The sequence below is a fragment of the Myodes glareolus genome, chromosome 9, assembly GCF_982192425.1.
Source record: "Myodes glareolus chromosome 9, mMyoGla1.1, whole genome shotgun sequence".
NCBI lineage: Eukaryota > Metazoa > Chordata > Mammalia > Rodentia > Cricetidae > Myodes > Myodes glareolus.
Window position 1 is genome coordinate 43,561,869 of NC_142034.1, and position 20,882 is coordinate 43,582,750.

Genomic DNA, 20,882 nt, shown 5'->3' on the forward strand with positions numbered 1-20,882 from the left:
ATTTTGCTACTGTCATGAATCATTACTATGCAGGAGATCTGATATGTGGCCCCAAAGGGGTCGAGACCAACTGGTTAAGAACCAGTGCTCTTGGGCTGGCGAGATGGCTCAGTGGTTAAGAGCATTGCCTGCTCTTCCAAAGTCCTGAGTTCAATTCCCAGCAACCACATGGTGGCTCACAACCATCTGTAATGAGGTCTGGTGCCCTCTTCTGGCCTGCAGGCCTACATACATACATACAGACAGAATGTTGTATACATAATAATAAAATAAATAAATATTTTTTTAAAAAAAAGAACCAGTGCTCTTATGTAGCGAGAGCTACAAGTCCTGGGCTGTACACTGAGAACGAACTCTATCGGGTCTGGAATCGAGGCTAAGTGCCTCAGAGTCAGAAAGATGGAGACTTTTCTGCTGGCAGCGGTGACAACTCTCCCTTCCCCAGAGCCACCTTCCAGCTGACCTGTGCACCAGCTGCATATTCTCCTGCTTCAGCTTGCTCTTCAGGTCCCCACTGGTCAGGCTATCGTTCTCCAGCTCTGTCACCTTCTTTTCTAGGAAGCTCACCTGCAGTGTGCGGGGTGAAACATTAGAAAAGGCGTCTGAAGCCAGAGAACTCAGAATCTACAAACGCTCATGACAAGGATCTCCAAGTGAGCAAGGCTGAAAGAGCAGTCAGATCTGGAGAGGAAGGGGCATGTGATCAGTGCCCTTCCCCACCCTGGGCGCCCAGGTGGACACAGGGTCCACTCCCACACGTCCCAGGAACGCGCAGAGGGCCCCAGGGCTCACCTTCTCCGTGATGTCATTGTCGCAGGAGTCGATGCTGTCGCGGAACAGGTCCTCCGTGCTGCCGTTACTGCTGCTGAAGTTACTGTTGTGCATGAGCTGCCTGTGGGAGCGGAGGGCACCTGTCTGCCAAATCTGCCAGAGTCTGGGGCCCCAACTCAGGCTATGGGCTAGGTGAGTGTTCGGTACCGGGGCTGCCAAGGAGGAGGTCACAGAAGGAACGCTCCACCTGACCGTCCCACCCAGATGACTGTCTACTCTAAGGATGGTGGGCAGGGCATTCTCCAAGCCCAGGTCCTCTGTGGAAGGGAAGGCACCAAGAGCCATGGGCTACACTATGGTCCTCTGGGCACACGAGAAAAGCCACCAATGCTGAAGCAGTGAGGATCGACGGATGCTGGCTCTGCAGGAGAGCAGCTGAGGATGGCCTCACGGCAGTCTGTGCACTCGACTAATAGAGCACACAGGCTGATCTGGGCTGCCACCATGGAGCCCTGGCCCCACGACAGCAGAAGTGAAGGTGGAAAGCACCCAGCTCCTTGTCTCCTAGGAGGGTCTTACCGTCCGAAAGCTGTACTTGAGATCTTCCGGTTGGGGCTAGAGAAAGAGGGGACACAGTCACTGAAGAGATGGGCACTGGGTACCGAGGGGCATCATTCATCAGTTTGTTGTCAATGTGCTGCTGTGAATGCCCAGCCCTACTTGGACATCCGCATACCTGCCCAAGCAGAGTTTGCCTTGCTAGCCCCGCCTCTCTGGGCTGCGGCCTCACCTGTTGGCCTTTAGGTTTTTCAGCCGGGCCTCCAGGTCATTCAGCAGATTGATCTTCTTGCAGCACTGAGAGCAGTACACATCCAGCAGCTCACTGTTGTAGGCGTGGCGCATCTTCCTTGGGGTCTGCCCCGCACTGGACCAGAGGAGAGGGTGTCACTCTACGCTGCTGGCAGGCTATGCCCTGCCCGTCCTGCTGAGCTCGCTCTACCTACTTCCCCAAGGCTTTTGTTTCAACTTTGGGATAGAGGAATGGAAATAAACCAGAGCACCCTGTCCCCATGGCTGCCAGAGAAAGCTGGGGAAAATGAAGCCAGTTAACAGGTAAGGCATACTGAGAGCTAATGTCACAGGAAGGAATGACTCGGGCAGGTGAGAAGGGGCCACAGAAGGTCACTTGGAAGGCCCTTTAGTACAGAGGTACTAGGAAGCATAGACACTCCCCAGGATCTGCAGACTCACAGGCCAGTTAACTGTTTGTTCCCCAAGATAAAAGGGGAAAGGGCAAACCTGACCCCAGGATAGGAAAAGGTGGCACCCCACATGCCAATAGAGCCTCATAGCCCTGGACAGAGGGAAGGATGATGTTTGCCTGTCTGACCCACTGGGGTGGAGTCCTACACTGGTTCTGCCATTTTCCCTGGACTCCAAATGCTACCCCAGAGCAAGGGGGCCACCTGGAAGACACTGACGATCCTAGATCTGAGTAGACGTTGGTTCTGGTCTCGTCATCGGGGCAGGGGCTGCTGGGAGCACAGTCCACGTCATCCCCCTCTCCGTAGTCTTCGAATTGCTCCTCGTTGCTGATGAGAGAGGCGGTGGAGTGAGTGGAAAGGTCTGATGTGGTCATGGATGGAGTGAGGACCAGGGACCTGAGGGCCGTAAGCACCCAGTTAGTGAAGGGCACAGAGCCTGACCTGCAGCTCCTCGGGGAAAGCAGCCTGGCCCTACACACAGCGGGAGCCTGGCCCTACACACAGCGGGAGCCTGGCCCTACACACAGCGGGAGCCTGGCCCTACACACAGCGGGAGCCTGGCCCTACACACAGCGGGAGCCTGGCCAAGCCTAGATCTTTGGACCTTGAGGACCTCATCCTAAGGGGAACATCCACATGTTCCAGAAATTTCCACCATAAGAAACAACAAAATACTGGTTATTACTTGATGATTAAGCAACAGATAGATTAAAAATGCACTATAATTATAGTTACAGTATTAGAATTTGTACCAGTGATTCAAATTATTAAATTATAGAGTATCAAATGATTGTTGAAAGGCTTATGCAAATATTGGCAAGAAGGTAGAGAAATAATTATCAATGATAAGTTAGATACAAGCTTTGAGACTTAGTAATTAATAAACTTATTTATTTTGAGACAAGGTTTTACTATGCTGGCAATGATGGTGCAAGCCTTTAATTCTAGCACTAAGGAGACAGAGGCAAGTAAATCTTTAAAAATTTAAGGCCAGCCTGGTCTACACAGAGCATTCCAGGCCAGCCAGGGCTACATAGCAACCCCGTCTTTTAAAAAAAAAAAAGAAAGAAAAATAGGGCTGAAGAGATTGCTCAGTGGTTAAGAGCACTGACTGCTCTTTCAGAGTTCCTCAGTTCAATTTCCAGCAACGACATGGTGGCTCACAACCATGTATAATGAGATCTGGTGCTCCCTTCTGGTGTACAGGCATACATGGAAGGAATGCTGTATACATAATAAATAAATAAATCTTTTTTTTAAAAAAAAAAGTAGAAAATACAAGCAGTAACATGGTAAACAGGCTTGGGTAAGGGTGCTGGCTGTTTTCTCCCATTCTCACTTTTTCCAACTTTTAACTATCTCTTAATTTCTAAAAATTTATTTATTATTACTATTGGTGTGTGCATTCATGTGTCTGTGTGCACACGTGCGCACACGGACATCCCTGCGCAACAGCCCATGTGTGAAGCCAGGGGAAAGCAGAGTCTCTCGTTGATTCTGCTACCTCTTCCAGGCCAGCCGGCCTTCTTGATGCTCCTGTCTTTCTGAAGGAGCACCACGGTTACAGATGCGCACCGCGGTTACAGATGCGCACCGCCGTTAAATATGCTCACTGCGGTTATAGATGCGCATCCGATATAGATGTGCACCGCGGTTACAGATGCTCACGGCTTTCTTTGTACACTAGTTTTGTATTCTGGTCATCCGGCAAGCACCTTCACCCACTGAGTCAGCTCTCTGGCCCGCATTATCTTTATCACAACAAGCAACAATGAGCTACCAGATGAGAATCTGCCCCCCATTTCTAGACCAAAGATGCCTACTTCTAAAGAATATCTGTCAAAGATGCCAGACTTGAGGACAATGGTCCTCAGCCTTCCTAATCTGTGGTCCTTTAATACAGTTTTGTGACCCCCCTAACCATAAAATTATTTTCATTACTACTTCATAACTATAATTTTGCTACTGTTATGAATTATAATGTAAATATCTGATATGTAGGGCATCTGATATGTGACCCCTGTCAAAGGGTCATTTGACAACCCAGGGGTAGCGACCACAGATTGGGAACCTCTGCTCTGGGACCTGTCGTGGGTAACCCATATGATATAGGGAAGCTTGGTTGGTTGGGGCTATCTACGACCTGAGAGCAAAGAGAGGTTCAGCCCATAGGCTGCCCGAGTCTTCCCAGTCACAGTAAACACGCTCCTCATCCACAGACCATGACTTCCCAAGCTCAGGGTGTTAGTTCCCAAAGCTTGGCTCCAGGGAACCCCGGCTTCTGTTTAAGGATCACAGCACTAAAGAGAGGGTATTAAGGATTAAGTCCTTAGTACCAACTTGCATTTTATTTATTCACACTTTGTCTCCCCTCGGGGTCCTCTGTATTTCAGGCTGAATGGCTCACAATGCCCTCTTTCCCCAATAAATGTTGGTAAAACTTCAGCAGGGCTAGGGAGATGGCAACAGGTAAGAGAACATACTGCTCTTAAGAGGCCCCAGCATTCGAAAATGCCCCTATAGACTCACAGACGCCCTCTTTGGGCCTCTATTTATCCAACACACACACACGCACACACACACATACACACACACAGAGAGAGAGAGAGAGAGAGAGAGAGAGAGAGAATATAAAATCTTTTTGTCTTGTTTTGTTTTGTTTTTCAAGACAGGATTTCTCTGTAACTTTGGAGCCTGTCCTGGAACTCTCGTAGACCAGATCACAGAGATCCACCTACCTCCGTCTCCCAAGTACTGGGATTAAAGGCATGTGCCACCACTGCCCAGTCTAATAAAATACTCTTAAAACACACACAGCTCAGGCTAGAGATGGCTCAGTGGTTAAGGGCACTTGTTGATCTTGCAGGAAACTCAGATTTGGCAGCTCACAACCAACTGTAACTCTACTTCCAGAGGTGCTGACACTCTCTTTTGCCACCTGTGGGCAACAGGCACACATGTGGTTGGTGCATATATATACATGGAGACAAACACTCATATACACAAAAATAAATCTAAAAGTAGATTGGGTATGGTGGTGGCACACACCTTTAATCTCAGCACTTGGGAGACAGAGGCAGCCAGATCCTTGAATTCAAGGCCAGCCTGTTCTACAAAGTGAGTTCCAGGGCTACACGGAGAAACCCTGTCTTGAAAAACCAAAAAAATTAAAAGGAAACAAATCTAAAAATAAATAAATAACTCTTTAAAAATTAAAAACAAAACAACAAAAACCCCACAAACTCTTGGTCCCCAGCCCTGGTGATTAGTCACAGGAAACAAAAGGATCATCTACTGGCAAGTGACGGCTACTAGACCTGTGGTGATTCCTCTGTCCCTGTGTCAGCTGGTCAGAGGCACAGTTGACGCCTGCTTCAGGACCCTCTACATAGACAGTCCACTCCAAAGGGCCCCTTCATAGTATCCTGACTCTGAAAACCATGCAAGTACAAGGAGCTTGGGATTCAGAAAAGCACAGGTGGTTCAATGATGGAAGTTAACTTTTTTTATGAGGTTTGAGATGATTAAAAGTTGGCAATTTGTCCAGCAGTGGTGGTACACACTACCAATAGTCAGGAAGCACAGGCAGGAGGGAGGATCTCTTGAATTTGAAACCAACCTGGTCTCAGAGTGAGTTACAGGACAGCCAGGACTACACAGAGAAATCCTGTCTTGAAAAACCAAATCAAAAGTTGGCAATTTCATGTGGCTCAAAGCCACTGCTAGAGCTCCTTGCTTGCTCCCCTTTCCCCCTTTCTCCTTCCCACTCCCTCAAAGAGATTCCTTTCTGCTGACACCAAACTGAACATCAGCACTGCTCTCTGCCGAGAAGCTAGGCAAGTGTCCACCATCTCCTCTTCCTAGTGCTGGGGCTTGAACTGAAGGCTTTGGCAATGCAAGACAATTGCTCCACCAATGAGTGACAGATACAAACCAGTCCACTTAGACCTTACTACTGTTTTAAAACACTTCTGATGAAAGCATATCATCAGTGTTGAAATACAGACTACGGACAGTAACTTAAATGACAAACCACCCACCTCCCAGAAATCACCCCTGCTCAATTTCTAAGATCATTTTCCCAGGCATATCCTAAGACATCTTTTTAAAACAGTGCTGGAATCAGATGATAAGTTAAGTGCTCTTCTCGACCACTAAGCTACATCCTTGGCCCTAACCTGCTTTTTGAAACTAAACGAGTTCATATACCCCACATCACTGAGCAGCCATTAGAAGTAGAGTTCTGAGAGCCACACATGGTGATGCTCGCCTTTAATTCTAGAAGACAGAGGCAGGCAGATCTCTGTAAGTTCAAGGCCAGCTTGGTCTACGTGGCAAGTTCTAGAGCCATCAGGGATACATGCTGAGACCTTGTCTCCATCTTCCTGGCCCCACCAAAGAAAGCTAACGTTTACACAGTGGCCTGCAATTCTAGAATCATCCCTACTGCCCAGAAACCTGGGGCAGTGACAACTTTGGTGCCATCCTGACAAGGTGTGCCATGTACTTGCTGGAGGTCCTTCTAAGAACCACACTCCTGGCCCGGGGGTCACATGCCGCTCTGCTCACTCACTTGTCCTCTGGCAGGAACAGACCTCCCAGCTCAGGCTCCTTCTCATCGCCAGGGCTCCTGCCAGAACCCTCCAGGCCCGGGCTGCTCTCCATGGGGGTGTCCATTTCTAACTCCTGGGGTCCCTCGGGCAGGGCCAGTGTCATTGCTTCCTCCTCGTCTTCCTGGAAGAAGCCGGGTTCCCTGGGGAGGAGCTCGCCATCAGCAAACGTAGAGCTAGAGATGTCGCTGGCCTGGCAAACACAGAAGGACAGAATAAGTGAGGTTGGCTCCCTGGGACTTAATATTCCTTGTCTATAAGGACATCTGCAGGGACCGGGAGGCAGGAGGGCCAAGAACTGGAGCCGCTAGATATAAGGATGTCTGGTTAGCCATGAGGGCCTCTCCTGGCAGCTGACTCCTGAGAGTACAGTAAGGGGCTTGTCTCCCAGGCAGAGCCCCCATCACAGCCTGCACAGGAAGCCACATGCCTTTATGAAGGCTTCGTGGTGATCCGCACTGTGGGTAGACCCACCCTAGGCAGCTGTCAGGGACAACCCTGACCTCACAGGAGGAACCTGAGGTAAGCCGGTGCAGAGAAATCTAGGTGCCCCCTCCAAGACCTGCACAGCCGGAGAACCTCAGCGCCTCTTCTGTAAACCAAGATGGCCATGGGATTTCATGCAGGCCTTCAAGCCCAGCACTCGGAAGGAAGAAGAGAGATCTGCTTTCTGTGAGTTTGAGGTCAGCCTGGTCTACATAGTGAGTTCTAGGCCAGCCAAAACTATACGGTTGAGTATAGGATAAAAAGTCTGAACTCACTTCAGGGTTTGGAAACCCACCAATCTCTGAGCTTGAAATCCCACCAACCCTTGAGCTCCCCCCAAGCTCAGGACTTGAAACCCCATCAATTCCCCACCCTGAAATCTCCACCCTGGAAAACTGACCCCCCAAAACTACATTAGCCTGCCTCCCACTTAGTTCTTGTTGCTTCTCCCCTGAGCAGAGACACCCTCTTGGGTCTTCCCAATAAATCTCTTGTGTGAGGGCTGCTGTGCAGTGTGACTTTGTGGTAGTCCCTGGTTCCCGACTGCCAGGATACCTTTCCCCGCAGAGCTGTAACATTTACAGTGAGGTCCTGTCTCAAAAAGCAAACAGAAGAACGGCAATGACCCTTACAGGACCTCTGCGTCCACTATTTCCTGTTCGCCTGTGGCATACAGTGGGCACTCCCAGCACTCAGAAGGAAAAGGCAGAAGGACTGCTGTAAGTTTGAAGTTAGCATAGCCTACATACTGAGTCCTAGGCCGGACAGGACTTTATGGTGATATCCTGTCTCACAAGAAAGAAAATGGTAACAATTACTGTTACTTATTTTTTTTGCCAGAAGCCATGTCCCAGCAGTTATATAGTAGATATACACTCCATCTCCCAAGTAACCTCTTTAAGTCAGAAAGTAAACAACTCAAAACAGTTTCAGGAACTCCCTGAAACTGACCAGATTCTCTAGGCCCCTCCCTCCCAAAACAGACGGCAGACAAGCCAAGCTCAAACAAGTAGAGACCAGTCAAGCAGCCCGAAAGAAACAGACCATGGAGCTGCCTAGAAGAGGCTTAGGCCGACTAAGGCACCTGGAAAGGACACTGTCCAACCTACTGAGCTGCCTGTAGGCTGCACAGTGTGCTCCAGGTTTCCAGATTTTGTGGGGTGGATTTTGATGATACTCCTATAAGTAACCCCAATAAAACTCGTTGGTTCACTAGATGGTCTTTGCTGGCATCTGCATCTGTACTTTGGTCTGTCACAGCTCCCTATCTGGAGTATGTAGACAGGAGCATTCTGTCACACACCAGCCACGAGCTCCCACTTCTGGGCCTGAGATGGTCGGGCCAATGTCTAGACTACACGTTACAGGCTGCTGACATGCAGCAAGATTTCTCCGCACCCCTTGCTGACATCACCTTAGAGAAGAGTTCAGGCTGAGCGTCCTTACCTAAACTTGAGGGGCAGCCTCAGGAAACCATCTCCTGGCTTCTGAGTAGGTGAGCACTCGCTGGGGCTCCGCTTCTACCTGTCCTACCATACGCTCTATGTCTAGGGCTGACAGAGAACTCTGCTAAAAATGTTTCCCTCGGATACCAGGGCTACCAGGGGGCCAGAGGCAGAGCCTTCGAAGTCTTGAAAAATGCCCACAAGAAAAGGTTACAAGACACTACAGGAAGCCACTTGGAGACAGGCTGAGCCTATCCCGAGAAGACCTGGGGGCTACGAAGAGAAGTTGATTAACCAACTTGGTTCCTGCCTGTGCCAAAACTCAGCTGAACACAGATGAAACCAGTGCCGGGCAATCCCATTGGTAGAGATCAAGGGATGTTCGCAGGTCTTTCCCACCCACGCATTACTAATCCATCGCACATGGCTCCTAACTCATCAAAGCCCTCTCTCAGCACGCACAAGCCCACCCCCAAACAGTGAAGGCCAATGCACTAGAGCAACGGTAGTGTGCCAGAGCCCGGGCAGAGTTCGCGCTGTCCTACTTTTGCTTGGGACAGCTCTCCAGGGCGGCGTCTAGTCCCGTTTTACTGATGGAGACATGGGAGTTCAAAGAGTAGCCTGCCAGAGATCTGTGTCTGGTAGAGTGGGCAGAGGGCCCGGGCTGCTTCTGGCTGCCACACAGTTTCCTTTATCACTGCTGCCTTCACACTTCACTGGCTTTCAGATCTGGGTGTGACCGGGAGGTGAGTCACTCTCTAGGAACTAGATGCTAGCTCCGATGCCTGGGGCCCCTCCTAACGCGACATTCCACGTGCACACTGTCGCCCCCACGGGAGAGGCTGCTTAGCACAAGGACACCCGTGGGGGTAAGAGGAGTTGGCCCATACCCCAAGGGAGCAGCACGAGTATTCTGTGCCATTGCCCACTACGGGGACCTGTAAATTCCACCTGACAGATAGGCAGTCAAGGTGAGCGTGTGACAATTGCCAGGAAAGCCACTTGTCCAGCCACAGGTTGCACCTGACCTTCACCTCAGTCCCAGACCTACACCTTCCACACCCTTTCTAGATGACAGGCCTCACCTGGGAACCTAGACGTCCTGTCTCACTCAGCCCACGGCACACCAGTGCTCACCCTGCATCCTGCCCCACAGCAGCATTATGACCGGGCACTCCAGCGAGCCACACCAGCTCCTGACAGGGTGGGAAAAGTGGCCTCAACAGAACTCTCTCCGTCACAGGACAGAAGAAATGCCCCAAACATCTCTCATGCCACAAGAACAGACCACCCTCCTTCTGGGCAGACTTTTGAGGGGAGCACACGTCTGCCTGACCATCACCTCTCACCAAGCGCCCTGTCCCATAGCAGCCCCGTGAGGGTGGCATGAGGTATACAGGACACGCATGCCTGCTCCTGTCTCATCAAATGCCCGAGAAAGAAGAGGTTCCAAGAGGCAGGTGGCTGCTGAAGCGGCCCAGCTTACAAAGGCCCTGCTCAGATCTGAAGCCAAGGCTCAGCCGTGCCAAGTCTGGAGCTCCGTCAGCCCCCTAGCTCTGTGTCCACAGGTGTATGCCCACACACTCATTCAACAACATTTTCCTTTAAAATTACCGTCTTCCTTTATTAACACCCTCTTCTCATTCAACCCACAATTGTTTGCCTAAGGCCAAGTGGAAATTTTAATTACAACTTCAAAACCAATTCTTGCAGCTTCCCCCCAAATTAAAGTAATAGAAAGCAGTAAGAAAAGTGACCAAACAGGATGGGGCTGGTCCATGTCTGTCCCCAAGCAGACCCTCCTTGCCCTGCAGACCAGGTCCCTGGGAAGGGTGAGAAAGCACTGGACCGGGAACTCCCATCCCAACACCTGAAGGAAGGGAAGCTGTTCTGGGAGGCAGAGAAGAGGCCTCTGACCCCCAACCTGTGACCCTCCTCTCAGGCAGGGAGAACAAGACACAGGAAGTCCACCAGAGTCAGTAATACTCCTTTATGATTATTAAGTTGCATAGGGAAGGGACACTCTCCCTGGCAAGACCGCCCTCACAGGTTCCTGGGGCACTGGGGGCTTTCAGACGCTCTGCACCACCCTCCAGCTATGCCTACTCAGGCGACTCCGGGCAGAGGCGGCCTTGCTGGAGAGCTTTGGGGACTATGCAGCAGCTGAGGGTGAACTGTCTGGGGATGCTACGGAAATTCTACTCAGGCTGACGCAAGATGTGGGCCTCAGAGTCTCTCCCAGAAGTACGCTGTGTGATAAGCAGGAGACAACGCCGCCATCACCCTACCTGATCATTGTGCTGGCTGGAGACCCAGAACGTATACATCCTCACCCTGCACCCCTCAGGGTGCCCAGGACTTGCCCAGAGGGCTGGCTGGAGACCCAGAACATATACATCCTCACCCTGCATCCCTCAGGGTGCCCAGGACCTGCCCAGAGGGCTGGCAGGGCAGGACATGGACATCCTAGGAGGTTGTTCCCAGTGAGAAATGTCACTGCCCAGAGTTTACGGTTCTGAGTCTCTAGTTTCCAGAACTCTCCTTTCTTATCCTGATCACCAATATGTAGGGGAGAGAGAGAGAGAGACAGAGAGACAGACAGACTGATAGACAGAAAGATAGACAGATACTACACAAGAGCATCCAGTCATCATACCGCAGCCAGTACAGGTCCCCAAGCCTGGGGCTTATGCAGCCTCCTCAAAGTCTGTATGGAAAGGGTGTCTGGTCTTTAAGAAGTTTCAGGAGGGCAGGGTCCTCAGCGGGCAATGTGGCTCTGTCTGTGGCCCTATCTAGTTTCCCAGGGCTCTGTCCCTGAGGACAAACAGAGCTCCTGTCCTTCTAGGCCATAGGGACAACACCATGGCTTGCTTGTGTCCAAACTGTCTCAGGGAACCCTTCTTTCCCAGCCTTGGGGTCAGAGGCGGATGGAAGAGAAAGCAGATGAAGTATGCCGCTGTGTAAGCCCTGGGGAACCTGTGTGGCGGAACCAGTGGAGAGCGCAGCTCTGGAGCCTGGCAAATCAGTCCTAGTAGACATTTCTATGTATCCCTGGGTTTTCCCCTAGAGAACAGGGACTGTCATTTCTGCCCAAGAGGCTGTATGGCAGTCAGCAGCTGTGGAAGGCTCTGTATTCCACAAAAATTCAGAGCCTTCTGTATTGTCCCACCCGCCATGAGTCCTTAGCTGGTCAGCTAGCAAGATCCTGACAGACATACTTGTTTGGGCCAGGGGACTAATCCACGGGCAGGGAATGCTGGAGACAGTACTAAGTCCAAGCCCAGGGAAATAGGACCCAGCCGGTTGTACTCCTGCCCCACCCCCCAAGTGTCTCCACCCCTACTTTTCCACTTTGTCCTCATCTGGGGCTGGACGGAGCTGGTCGCAGCTAGAAGGGGTTGCCAGCAGGCACACACCCTGTCAGTGGAGCCCTCTTCAGACTCAAGAGCTGTGTTCACCCCTCAGTAGGCCCCACAGCCACCCCTTCCTCTGTAGGAGGTTGGAAAGGGTTGAATTCAAGGGCTGTTGAAAAGACCAAGTATTAGTACACGTGGGGGGCCCTCAGAGAGGCTTACAAAGGCCCACTGTCCCTGCCGTGCGGCCAGGAGGTCTATCAGGACCCAAACCAAACAGCTTCGTTTGGTCTTCACTCTCAGCCACCTCACGGAGGATGTGGGGGATAAAGGGGTGAAGCGAACAGTCTCAAGGTCACACACCCTAAGTTTCCTGGCAAGCGATATACAGAGAACATTGACTGTACAGAGTGACTATTATTTCCATTCCCCAAAAGAGCAGAGACTGAGTCGTGACCACAGGGAGGTCAGCGTCTGAACCCCAGCAGCCGGCAGTACAGGGGCACGTGGCAGGTGAGGATTCAGCACTTCTTGAACCAACACCGCGTCACAGGCATACGCGATCAACAGAAGGGCATCTAAGGCCTCGTGCCGATGACTCTGGTGTGCTCACTGCCTGGTGGGGTGCTACCAGATCAGGAGTTTCATTCCTGAGCCTCGTCTCAAGCATCCGTGGTGAGTACCTGTGTGACAGGACGGCCACGGAAAATCTAATCCAGGACAGCACCTCACCTCTTAAGGACGCTGAAAGCATGACACAGAGATGGTGGGTGTTGAGGGCACGATCGAGAGCGGGTTCAAGTCACGCTTCACCACGTATGAGCACTGTGGCCTTTAGGTTACTGAGCTGCCCAGTACTATACCGCTGTACACCCCTATCTACGCAGCTGCGCTAACCACAGTATGAACTGGGTGGGTAACTAACTGCTCTAAGCTATCAGTCTTAGAATGTATGGGAAGGGGTTGATGAATGTGAGCTATTACTGTCACTAGGATGTTAAAGGATGATACAAAGGGGAACATCTGAGCATCCTGACTTCTATCCAGCCCCAGGGAGGAAGGACAGCTCTGGGAGGGAGGACAGCTCTGGGAGGGAGGGAGGACAGCTCTGGAAGGGAGGGAGGACAGCTCTGGGAGGCTAGGACCCACACCCGGGTCCTCTCCGGCCCACTGCCTTGGCAGGTCTGTCAGCACAGTAGTCACACCCTGTAATAAGTGTTAAGACGAGATGCTGCCTAGGGAAGGGTGTCCAGGAGGCCCTGAGGCACGGGCTCATCCACCCCCAGCCCTGGCAACAGGCTCCCCTCCGCGGGCGGTGACTTGGAGCCAAAGCGAAGCTCTGTGGGGACAGAGCTGGGTAAAAATAGCCTGGGCGGGCACATTTCAGCTTCCCTTGAAACCAAGCACCCATGGGTACACGTGGACCTCCCACTGCAGAGAAGAGGCTGTGGGTAGGCACGGGCCAAGCCTCACAATGGGGAGAAGGGCAATGGCCGCTGGGCCAGGCCAGTAATGGAATCTGTGTACCTAGCCAGCTAATAGCCTGGAGACACGGGACAGGCCAGGGTCATAACAGGTTTTTCCTTTGGGCGGCAGGAATCTCCTCTGAGGGGAGCCTGTGGTACCAACACCCCGAATTCACAGTCCACTATGGCTTGGCTGCTCCCTGCACATAAAAATGGTGACAATGGTGGCTGGAAAGCAATCCTGACTGTAACTTACTTCCACTGTGGCTGTCAACCCTGCTGGAAGTCAGGCCCCGCTATACACAGCGACCAGATGCTCACCAGTGGTGATGAGAATCTTCGTTCTCCAAAGGGCTACCTAATGCCAATCAAAGGCCAAAGGTGGGACTGAGGATTTGGGGTTGGCATCCACACAGAAGAGCTGCCTCCAAGGCCAAGGGAACTCACAGGGGAGTTGGTCATAAAGCTATCTCCGTCGCTCTGAGAGTGGCCTTATCCTGAGAGATCAAAGCTGGGTAACCCTGAGCTCCCCGCTCTAGTACACCAGATGTAGGTCAGACGACAGAACATACTATACCATGGTTCCTTCCCAGATGGAATGGCAGTCAAGGTGGGGTTTGGGTCCAAGAGGGGGTCTCACCTTAGCTCAAGACACCCCTCGGCAGGAGCACCCAGGAGTTGATCGCAGCGCAGCAACCTCAACTGCAGGGACCTGCAGTCCCAGGAGGGGGAAGGCAGCAACAATGGGCTTCTCCTCATTGGTCTCATATATGGAAGGGGAGACTAGGGTGCTCGTGCAGGCTCTCTGAGAGACTTCCGCCTGGTGCTGGGCAGCGGCAGAAGAGAATGTCATGCTGGGGTTTCTCGGGCCTCCGGTGCTATTTAAATAGAGCACAGACACGCAGAACTAGCCAGCCACTGCCCAAGCCATAGCCACAAACGTGGAAGCCCACATACTCTTTCAGCACCAAGTTAACTGTCTTCCTCCCCAGTTCCATACCACTCAACTCTCACCTGCTGACAGGAAGCGGCAGAGGATTAGAGGAGGGAGACATGCTGCAGCTCCCGGGAAAACTGAGAGACAGAGACAGCAAACAGCCCAAAGCAGGGCCCAGAGATGGGCAAATTCCCCAAAGGAACAGGGGCAGGAGTGGTGCTGAGGGATCTAAAGAGCCAAGTCATCACATAAGGGCTGGAGTAAGAGGCGGCACCAAGGAGGGTCTGAGGGAGACCCAGGCGGTGCAACTCTGGCTGAGCCAGTGCCTGAGCTGGAAACCAACCAATGTCCAGCCAAACCTCTGACTGCCAACAGTCCTGTGTCTTTGACGGAGGGAGGGGGGGCGCTACTGACCAAGTGGAGATTAAAGGGGCTCACATCCTTGACTAGGGCACATCTGGCTGCTGCTCTGGTGTTCTCCTCCTGGTGCAGCAGAACTCAAGGCCTCGTGTAGGTAAAGCGGGAGCCCCATGGCAGAGCCACGGCCCTCACCACCATACCAAGCAAGGAAGCTGACAGGGCCATGCTAATCTCAGAAGTACTTCAAGGGATAGGAGGCACTTAAACATGCTGTAGGACCCATTTACCAAGATGTAACCCTCCCACACATTTATGCATCTCTTAGAGGTTTCAAAATACATACAGCAAAACTCCACAGAACCGAGAGCTGGCGATTTTAGTTTATCTCCCTCGGCGTGGATGGAACAAGCAATGGACGGCTAGAGGGGAGAGAAGGGAGCATCAAGCTGGGTTCATACAGCACACTTCCCAACAACTGCAGCAGAACAAAGCCAACAGAGCAGAGGCTGATGGGAAACGGGACACTAGCACAGCACCAGAGGACACCCCCCCCACTCCTCAATGGAGATCACAGGAAAGCACAGAAACCCCCTCAGGTCTTTGTGCAGGAGCAGGCTAGTGCTCCTTTAACACAGCCATCAAATAGCATCATCAAGGGGAAGAGACGGGCACTGGCCCACAGCAAGAGGGTCTCAGCAAAATAGTTAATAAAATGGCTAGCATCTAATAAGCCCAAGCATCTAATTTACTAAATGGGGAGGAACATACTATAAATTACATGCCACTGAGGAAAATGGACCAAAAAACAAACACACTACCTTCTATGACACAACTGGCCCAGTAGGCCAAAAAAGAAGTGGCCACGGCTCATACCTGTAACCCAGCACTCAAGAGACTAAGGAAAGGGAGCACTGTGAGACTGAGACCAGCCTGGGCTACAGAGATAGTTCCAGGCCAGTCTGGGCTAGAGTGAAGCCCTGCCTAGAATCAAAGAGAAAGCCATGGAACCAGATTAAAGGGGCGGGGGTCCTAGAGCCAACCTCACGCTGTGTAACATCAAGTCACACAGGGGCGACATCAAACTCAGATGGGATCTGTCCCCGGTTAGGAGGTCTGGAAAGGTTTCCATTTCCAAGATGAAAGAGGTTAATGAAAGCATTTCTAACAACATGTTGGGTGAGCCGTAGAGATAGGGAGAAATATACCCTAAGCCCTTGTGGAGCTGAGCCTAGGGCAAGACACTGCAGGCTAAGAAAGAGCCGATTGGCTGAAAATGTGGCCAGGCCTACCTTCAACAGCTTCCCAGGGGAGGCAGAGGTATCGGCACCACCATTATGTCAGACGCTCCTCTTTTAGGCTGTGTTAGAAGCAAACTTTAAGGAGGGCTGGGGATGCAGCTCAGAGGTGGGACATTTTTTCCCACCCTATGTGGCTCCACATGCGCCATTCAGTCTCTGCACCAACAAAACAAACAGCAGCCACAAAAATGGCTAAACTTGACAGGGAACAGGAAGACAGCTTTGTCCTCAATGTGCTCAACTGACTATGGAAAAGTATAAGAGTTCTGACAAATTTTGCACCATTTAAAAAGGATATAGACACTTGGGTGCGGCGGTGCACCCCTTTAGTCCCAGCAGTCTGGAGGCAGAGGCAGGGGTGCCGGGAATTCAATGCAATCTCTGGCAAGTCTGAGGTCAGCCTGGGCTACATGAGACCCCACTTCAAATAAAACAAAACAAACAAACAAACAAAAAACAACTCAAAACAATCAGGAGAGAAGACTGTCAAGAAATGAAATGAGGATTTGGGGTGAGGCGGAGGACCATACTAACAAGGATAAGCTTTGGAAGAGTCAATCCTGTTGGCACCTTGGTCTCAAACGTAGCTTCCAAGAAGCCTGAGGAAATCTATTTCAAGAATCTAAAGCACTAGGCCTGAAGTACTTTGATATGATGGCCCCAGCAACCAATAGTCTTCCTCTTTGCTTCAGGGGAGGCCTAGAGGACTTCTCAATCACTGGATGTTTTAACCCAGCTCTCCATGAGTACACCTACACACAGATGCACACGGGGTGCACATGCATGCGCACGCGGACACACATACACACACACACACACAGAGTAAGAAATCATAGATATTAAAAACTGATGGTGCCAAGGCTGGGTATAGTGGTGCACATCTTTAATCCCAGCACTCGGGAGGCAGAGGCCAGTGATCTGAGTTCGAGGCCAGCCCGGTCTACAGAGTGAGTTCCAGAACAACCCTGTCTTAAGAAAAGCAAACAAAAAACAACAACAATGAACCCTGAGAGTGCTGTCAGACAGTGCAACAGCAGAGGTGACTTTGTCCACAATCCTGCTCGTGGGTTATAAAACAGCTGGGAACAAATGTAGAGCTGGCAGGCAGCCTCAGGGCCACAGGCCCTGGATGCCCAGCCTCTGATCCTGGGGCGGTCACCTTGTGGCCAGAAGGGCCCGGTAATTGAGGAAGATATTTCCAGTTTCTCCACACTAGCCATTATTTCTGGCTACTTAAAATCCAGACCAGATTCCTTCCCTTTGTTGTGGCCACGGCAGGAAGGAGGGTCTCTACCACTCTGGGGACACGTGGGCACTCTGCTTAGCTGTGATGCCAGCCTCCTGAGGGCCTTCCTTCCCTGCTCCCACGGATGTCCAGGGTCAGTGACGGTGACTACGGATGCAGCAGACTGGCTGAATCATCTCCAAGACAAAGTCACAGGAGAGGAGGTAAAGCCACCTTCAACTCTGCCCTGGATGAAGGGTGACTCTCCCAAAACCCAGGGTCTCATACCCAAGCACCTCAGTGAAACAAATTTTTAATAAGAAGAATTCAAAGAGGATATCTGGTCTACCCCTTCCCTACCAGTTAGTCAATGACCTTGGCTTTTCAAACGAGCACGTGGACTTCGGAGACAAACTCCCAGGGTTTACGAAAACAGAATTTAAATTGCTTCCACATCTGGAAACCAAAGCGGCAGCTAGCCCCAAGAATTTCAGGCATGCCAGCCACTGAGAAGCAGAGGGTCCAGGGAGGCATTTCCTGTTAACCTGGGGTTCCCTCACCCACATGGATCTCCTCACACACATAGACGGGACTCGCAGAGCCAAACCTGGAGAAAGTAAGACCACCCATGGCCACCCTGCTCCATGCGTCATAGAAAACTCTTGCTTTCCCCCTAAAGCCTGTAAAGAGGCCTCGCTACAGAGAACCGTATCCCAAGTGCAGACAGGCTTCCCTCGATCGATGGCCATTTTCCTTCTTCACGTCTACATCTACCAAGTCAGGGCCACAAGCACCTAAATCTGTACTCCCTAACTTCAGATAGCCCATCTAAATTATCTCCCTTGTTTGTGTTTGAGACAAGATTTTGCTGTGTATGTACACTTGTTGTGGAACACACAAAAACATGCCTGCCTCTACTTCGCAAGTGCTGGGATGAAAGGCTCGCCACGACACCTCACCCCGAGTTCTCCAAGAATATTCTCCAAGCGCCCCAGGAAGACTCTGTTCCTACCAGTCACTGTGCCTCAGGCTCTCCTGAGAAAAACTGTGGGCCAGGACAACTCACGTGTTCTCGGCAAAGCAAACCGCACCGACTACACTGGAGCCCGCACAAGGGATCTCCTGGCTCCTCCTGGAAGGAACAGGCAGCTATTCTGGGCTACAAATTATAGCTTTTAAAAATGCGGCTGTTTGAAGTGAGGGCTGAGTTATTCACATGGCGCAGCACTCCTGGGGCTGGCTTTGGGGCTCCGCATTTCATCACTGCGACAGGAGACCCACAGATTTCAGGTGAAGGTTTGGGAGGCAGTGGCCAGCTCTCTGCCCTCTGCATGGGTAGTCTCAAAGAGAGGTGATGTGGAACTCCCAGAGAGGCCACTGCTGGGGAGTGTCCCTGGGTAGAGTGACACATAGCCTGAAACCCGAAGCCAAGAGGGGACCTACCCTCCTCCCTCTGCCACAGAAACCCTCAGGCCATGGATGGCCCAATGAGGTGCCAGTGTTCACCCACAGCTGCTGGGGAGGCTCTGCCTGGAGCAGACAGAGGAGCAGACTGAGGAGAGGACCTGCTGGAGAGCCAATGGCTTCACGGCCCTCACCACAGGTACCACCTAGGCCGGGGCCTTGTATCCAGACCCCTCCCCAGCTGTAGTCCATACCTCTCATCGGCTCAGGGCTCCAGCCCTCCTCCTGCCCACTCCATCTGAGGTCCTTCCTGTCCTGGGGCCTCTGCTAGTGCCCTCCTAAACTCTGCCAAGTAGGGGGCAGGTAAGAGGACATTAGGTCTGAGTACAGCCATAGCCTGGGGCTCAAATGGATGAAGAACCACAGGGGACACAGGAGAAGCCTTCAAAGAGCCGAGCCACCCATCTGGCTCGATGGGCAGGTTCTGCTCCTCAGATGAGCAGTCAAGCTCTTCCTCAGATGCGCCCCAAGCTCCTGTTACCTCGTCCACCCTCCGCAGTACCAGGGTGTATGGCTACCACTTGGAAGAGGGAGCGGTGAATCCCTGACTGGTAGAAGGTAGAGAAGTTGGCTAAAGGCTACTGGAACCTTAAGAGAAGACAGGAAAGAGACTGAGGGGGATCAAAGGAAACAGGGTTTGAAGCCACTGCTTCTCTGAAAGCCTGCTTCTACTGAGGCCCTGGCAACGTCCCATATTCTGGATGTTCCAAAGACCTGTCTCCCAGGACCTCAAGCATGGCCCACCGCCTCCAAACCCTGCTTCTACCTCAAGGAGTGTCCCAGGTCCAGCTATCCACATTGTCTCCCAGAGTCCCTAAAGGCTAGGGGCTCAGCCTACTCTCCACCTCCATCCTGCCAGCTCTGAAGCCCCCACTAAATGATGGCAACCTGGTGCACAGAGGTGACTGTGCCACCACTCCCGAACCAGGGCTCCTTCATCCATCTCAGAGCATTTAATGCAACAGAACCGCCCGCCAACCCTTTCTCTGATCCCTGTCACTTAGAGAAGCACAAAGTCATCACAACCAAGGGAGAAGGGCCATCTGCTAAGTGCCTACCATGTGTGTCATCTACACAAAGGGGGAAAACTCAGATGGACAAGGGACACACAATCGCAGAGTCATAAGGGCTGAGGCCTGAAGATCAGATGATGTGGAATGTCTCTCTGTATACTCTGAATATGTTTTATTACCATTGGTTAATAAAGAAGCTAGTTTGGCAAATAGCCAGGCAGAGCAGAGACAGGCCGAAAATCCAAGCAGAGATACAGGGAGAAAGAAGGCGGAGTCGGGGAGATGCCAGCAGCCGCTGGGGAAGCAAGATATAACAAGCTACAAGCCTGTGGTAAAATACACAAAAACAGAAACGGGTTAATTTAAGTTGTAAGAGTTAGTTAATTAATAAGCCTGAGCTTATTATTAACAGTCTGTAATTAATATTAAGCCCCTGAATGGTTATTTGGGAACTGGCACCAGGCAAGAAACCTCCAGTTACAATCAGATCTGACTTTAGCACAGTGAGGAGGGCTTAGAAAAATCCCCAAACTCTTGGTGACTGCCCAACACCGCAGTGGACAACTCTGAGCACTGGAGAATCCAAAACTGAGACATTCAGGCTGCCCAAACAGGAATCAGCAGTGTTGGTGGCACTGGGACTTGGACAGAAGGTATAGAAAACACAGCACAGATCCAAGGGCTATCCTCCTGTCCTTCCCTATCCGAAGAAACTCCAAAGAGAATCTACGTGGAAAGAGGGGTGGAGACAGCTACAAGAAAGCTGCTGAGAGAAAGCACACGTAAAAACAAAAACTCGGGCACAGGGAGAAATGAGGGAAGGGGAGGGTCTACCCAAGGATTATGAACTAGGCAAGGACGCTAGAAAGATGGCTCAGCAGTTAAGAGAATTCGGTGATCTTCCAGAAGACCTGGGTTCCATTCCAGATACCCACGAGGTGGCTAAAAATCATCTGTAACTCCAGTCCTGGGGGATCCAACGCCCTCCTCTGGCCTCTGCAAGCACCAGGAACACGTGTGGTGCAGAGACAAGAGAGGCAAACCACCACCAATTTTAACTACTAAGAGACTCTCGTCACTTCAAGTGTCCTGCTGCCATGTTGGGAAGGTAACCGCTCCCTGCTCTCTTCTTTTTGTCTAGGGGAAGGACTGTGTAAACTGAGATGATACCCAGCAGAAGAAAGATGCT

General features: G+C 51.5%; 1 protein-coding gene across 4 annotated transcripts in view; it reads right to left on the minus strand.

Moving 5' to 3' along the window:
* Positions 1–20,882, minus strand: part of Rab11fip4 (RAB11 family interacting protein 4) — a 112,078-nt gene that overhangs the window by 11,904 nt on the left and 79,292 nt on the right. For 3 of the 4 annotated variants that reach the window (XM_085695480.2, XM_087910232.1, XM_087910233.1), the window contains 6 exons: positions 6,610–6,839; positions 2,238–2,432; positions 1,562–1,696; positions 1,351–1,386; positions 793–892; positions 464–567 (listed from right to left, as the gene is read on the minus strand). In XM_085695480.2, the coding sequence (XP_085551606.2) occupies positions 464–567; positions 793–892; positions 1,351–1,386; positions 1,562–1,696; positions 2,238–2,432; positions 6,610–6,839 (800 nt within the window). The remainder of the gene's footprint in view (positions 1–463; positions 568–792; positions 893–1,350; positions 1,387–1,561; positions 1,697–2,237; positions 2,433–6,609; positions 6,840–20,882) is intronic. The other variant, XM_085695481.2, reaches the window with a different exon arrangement.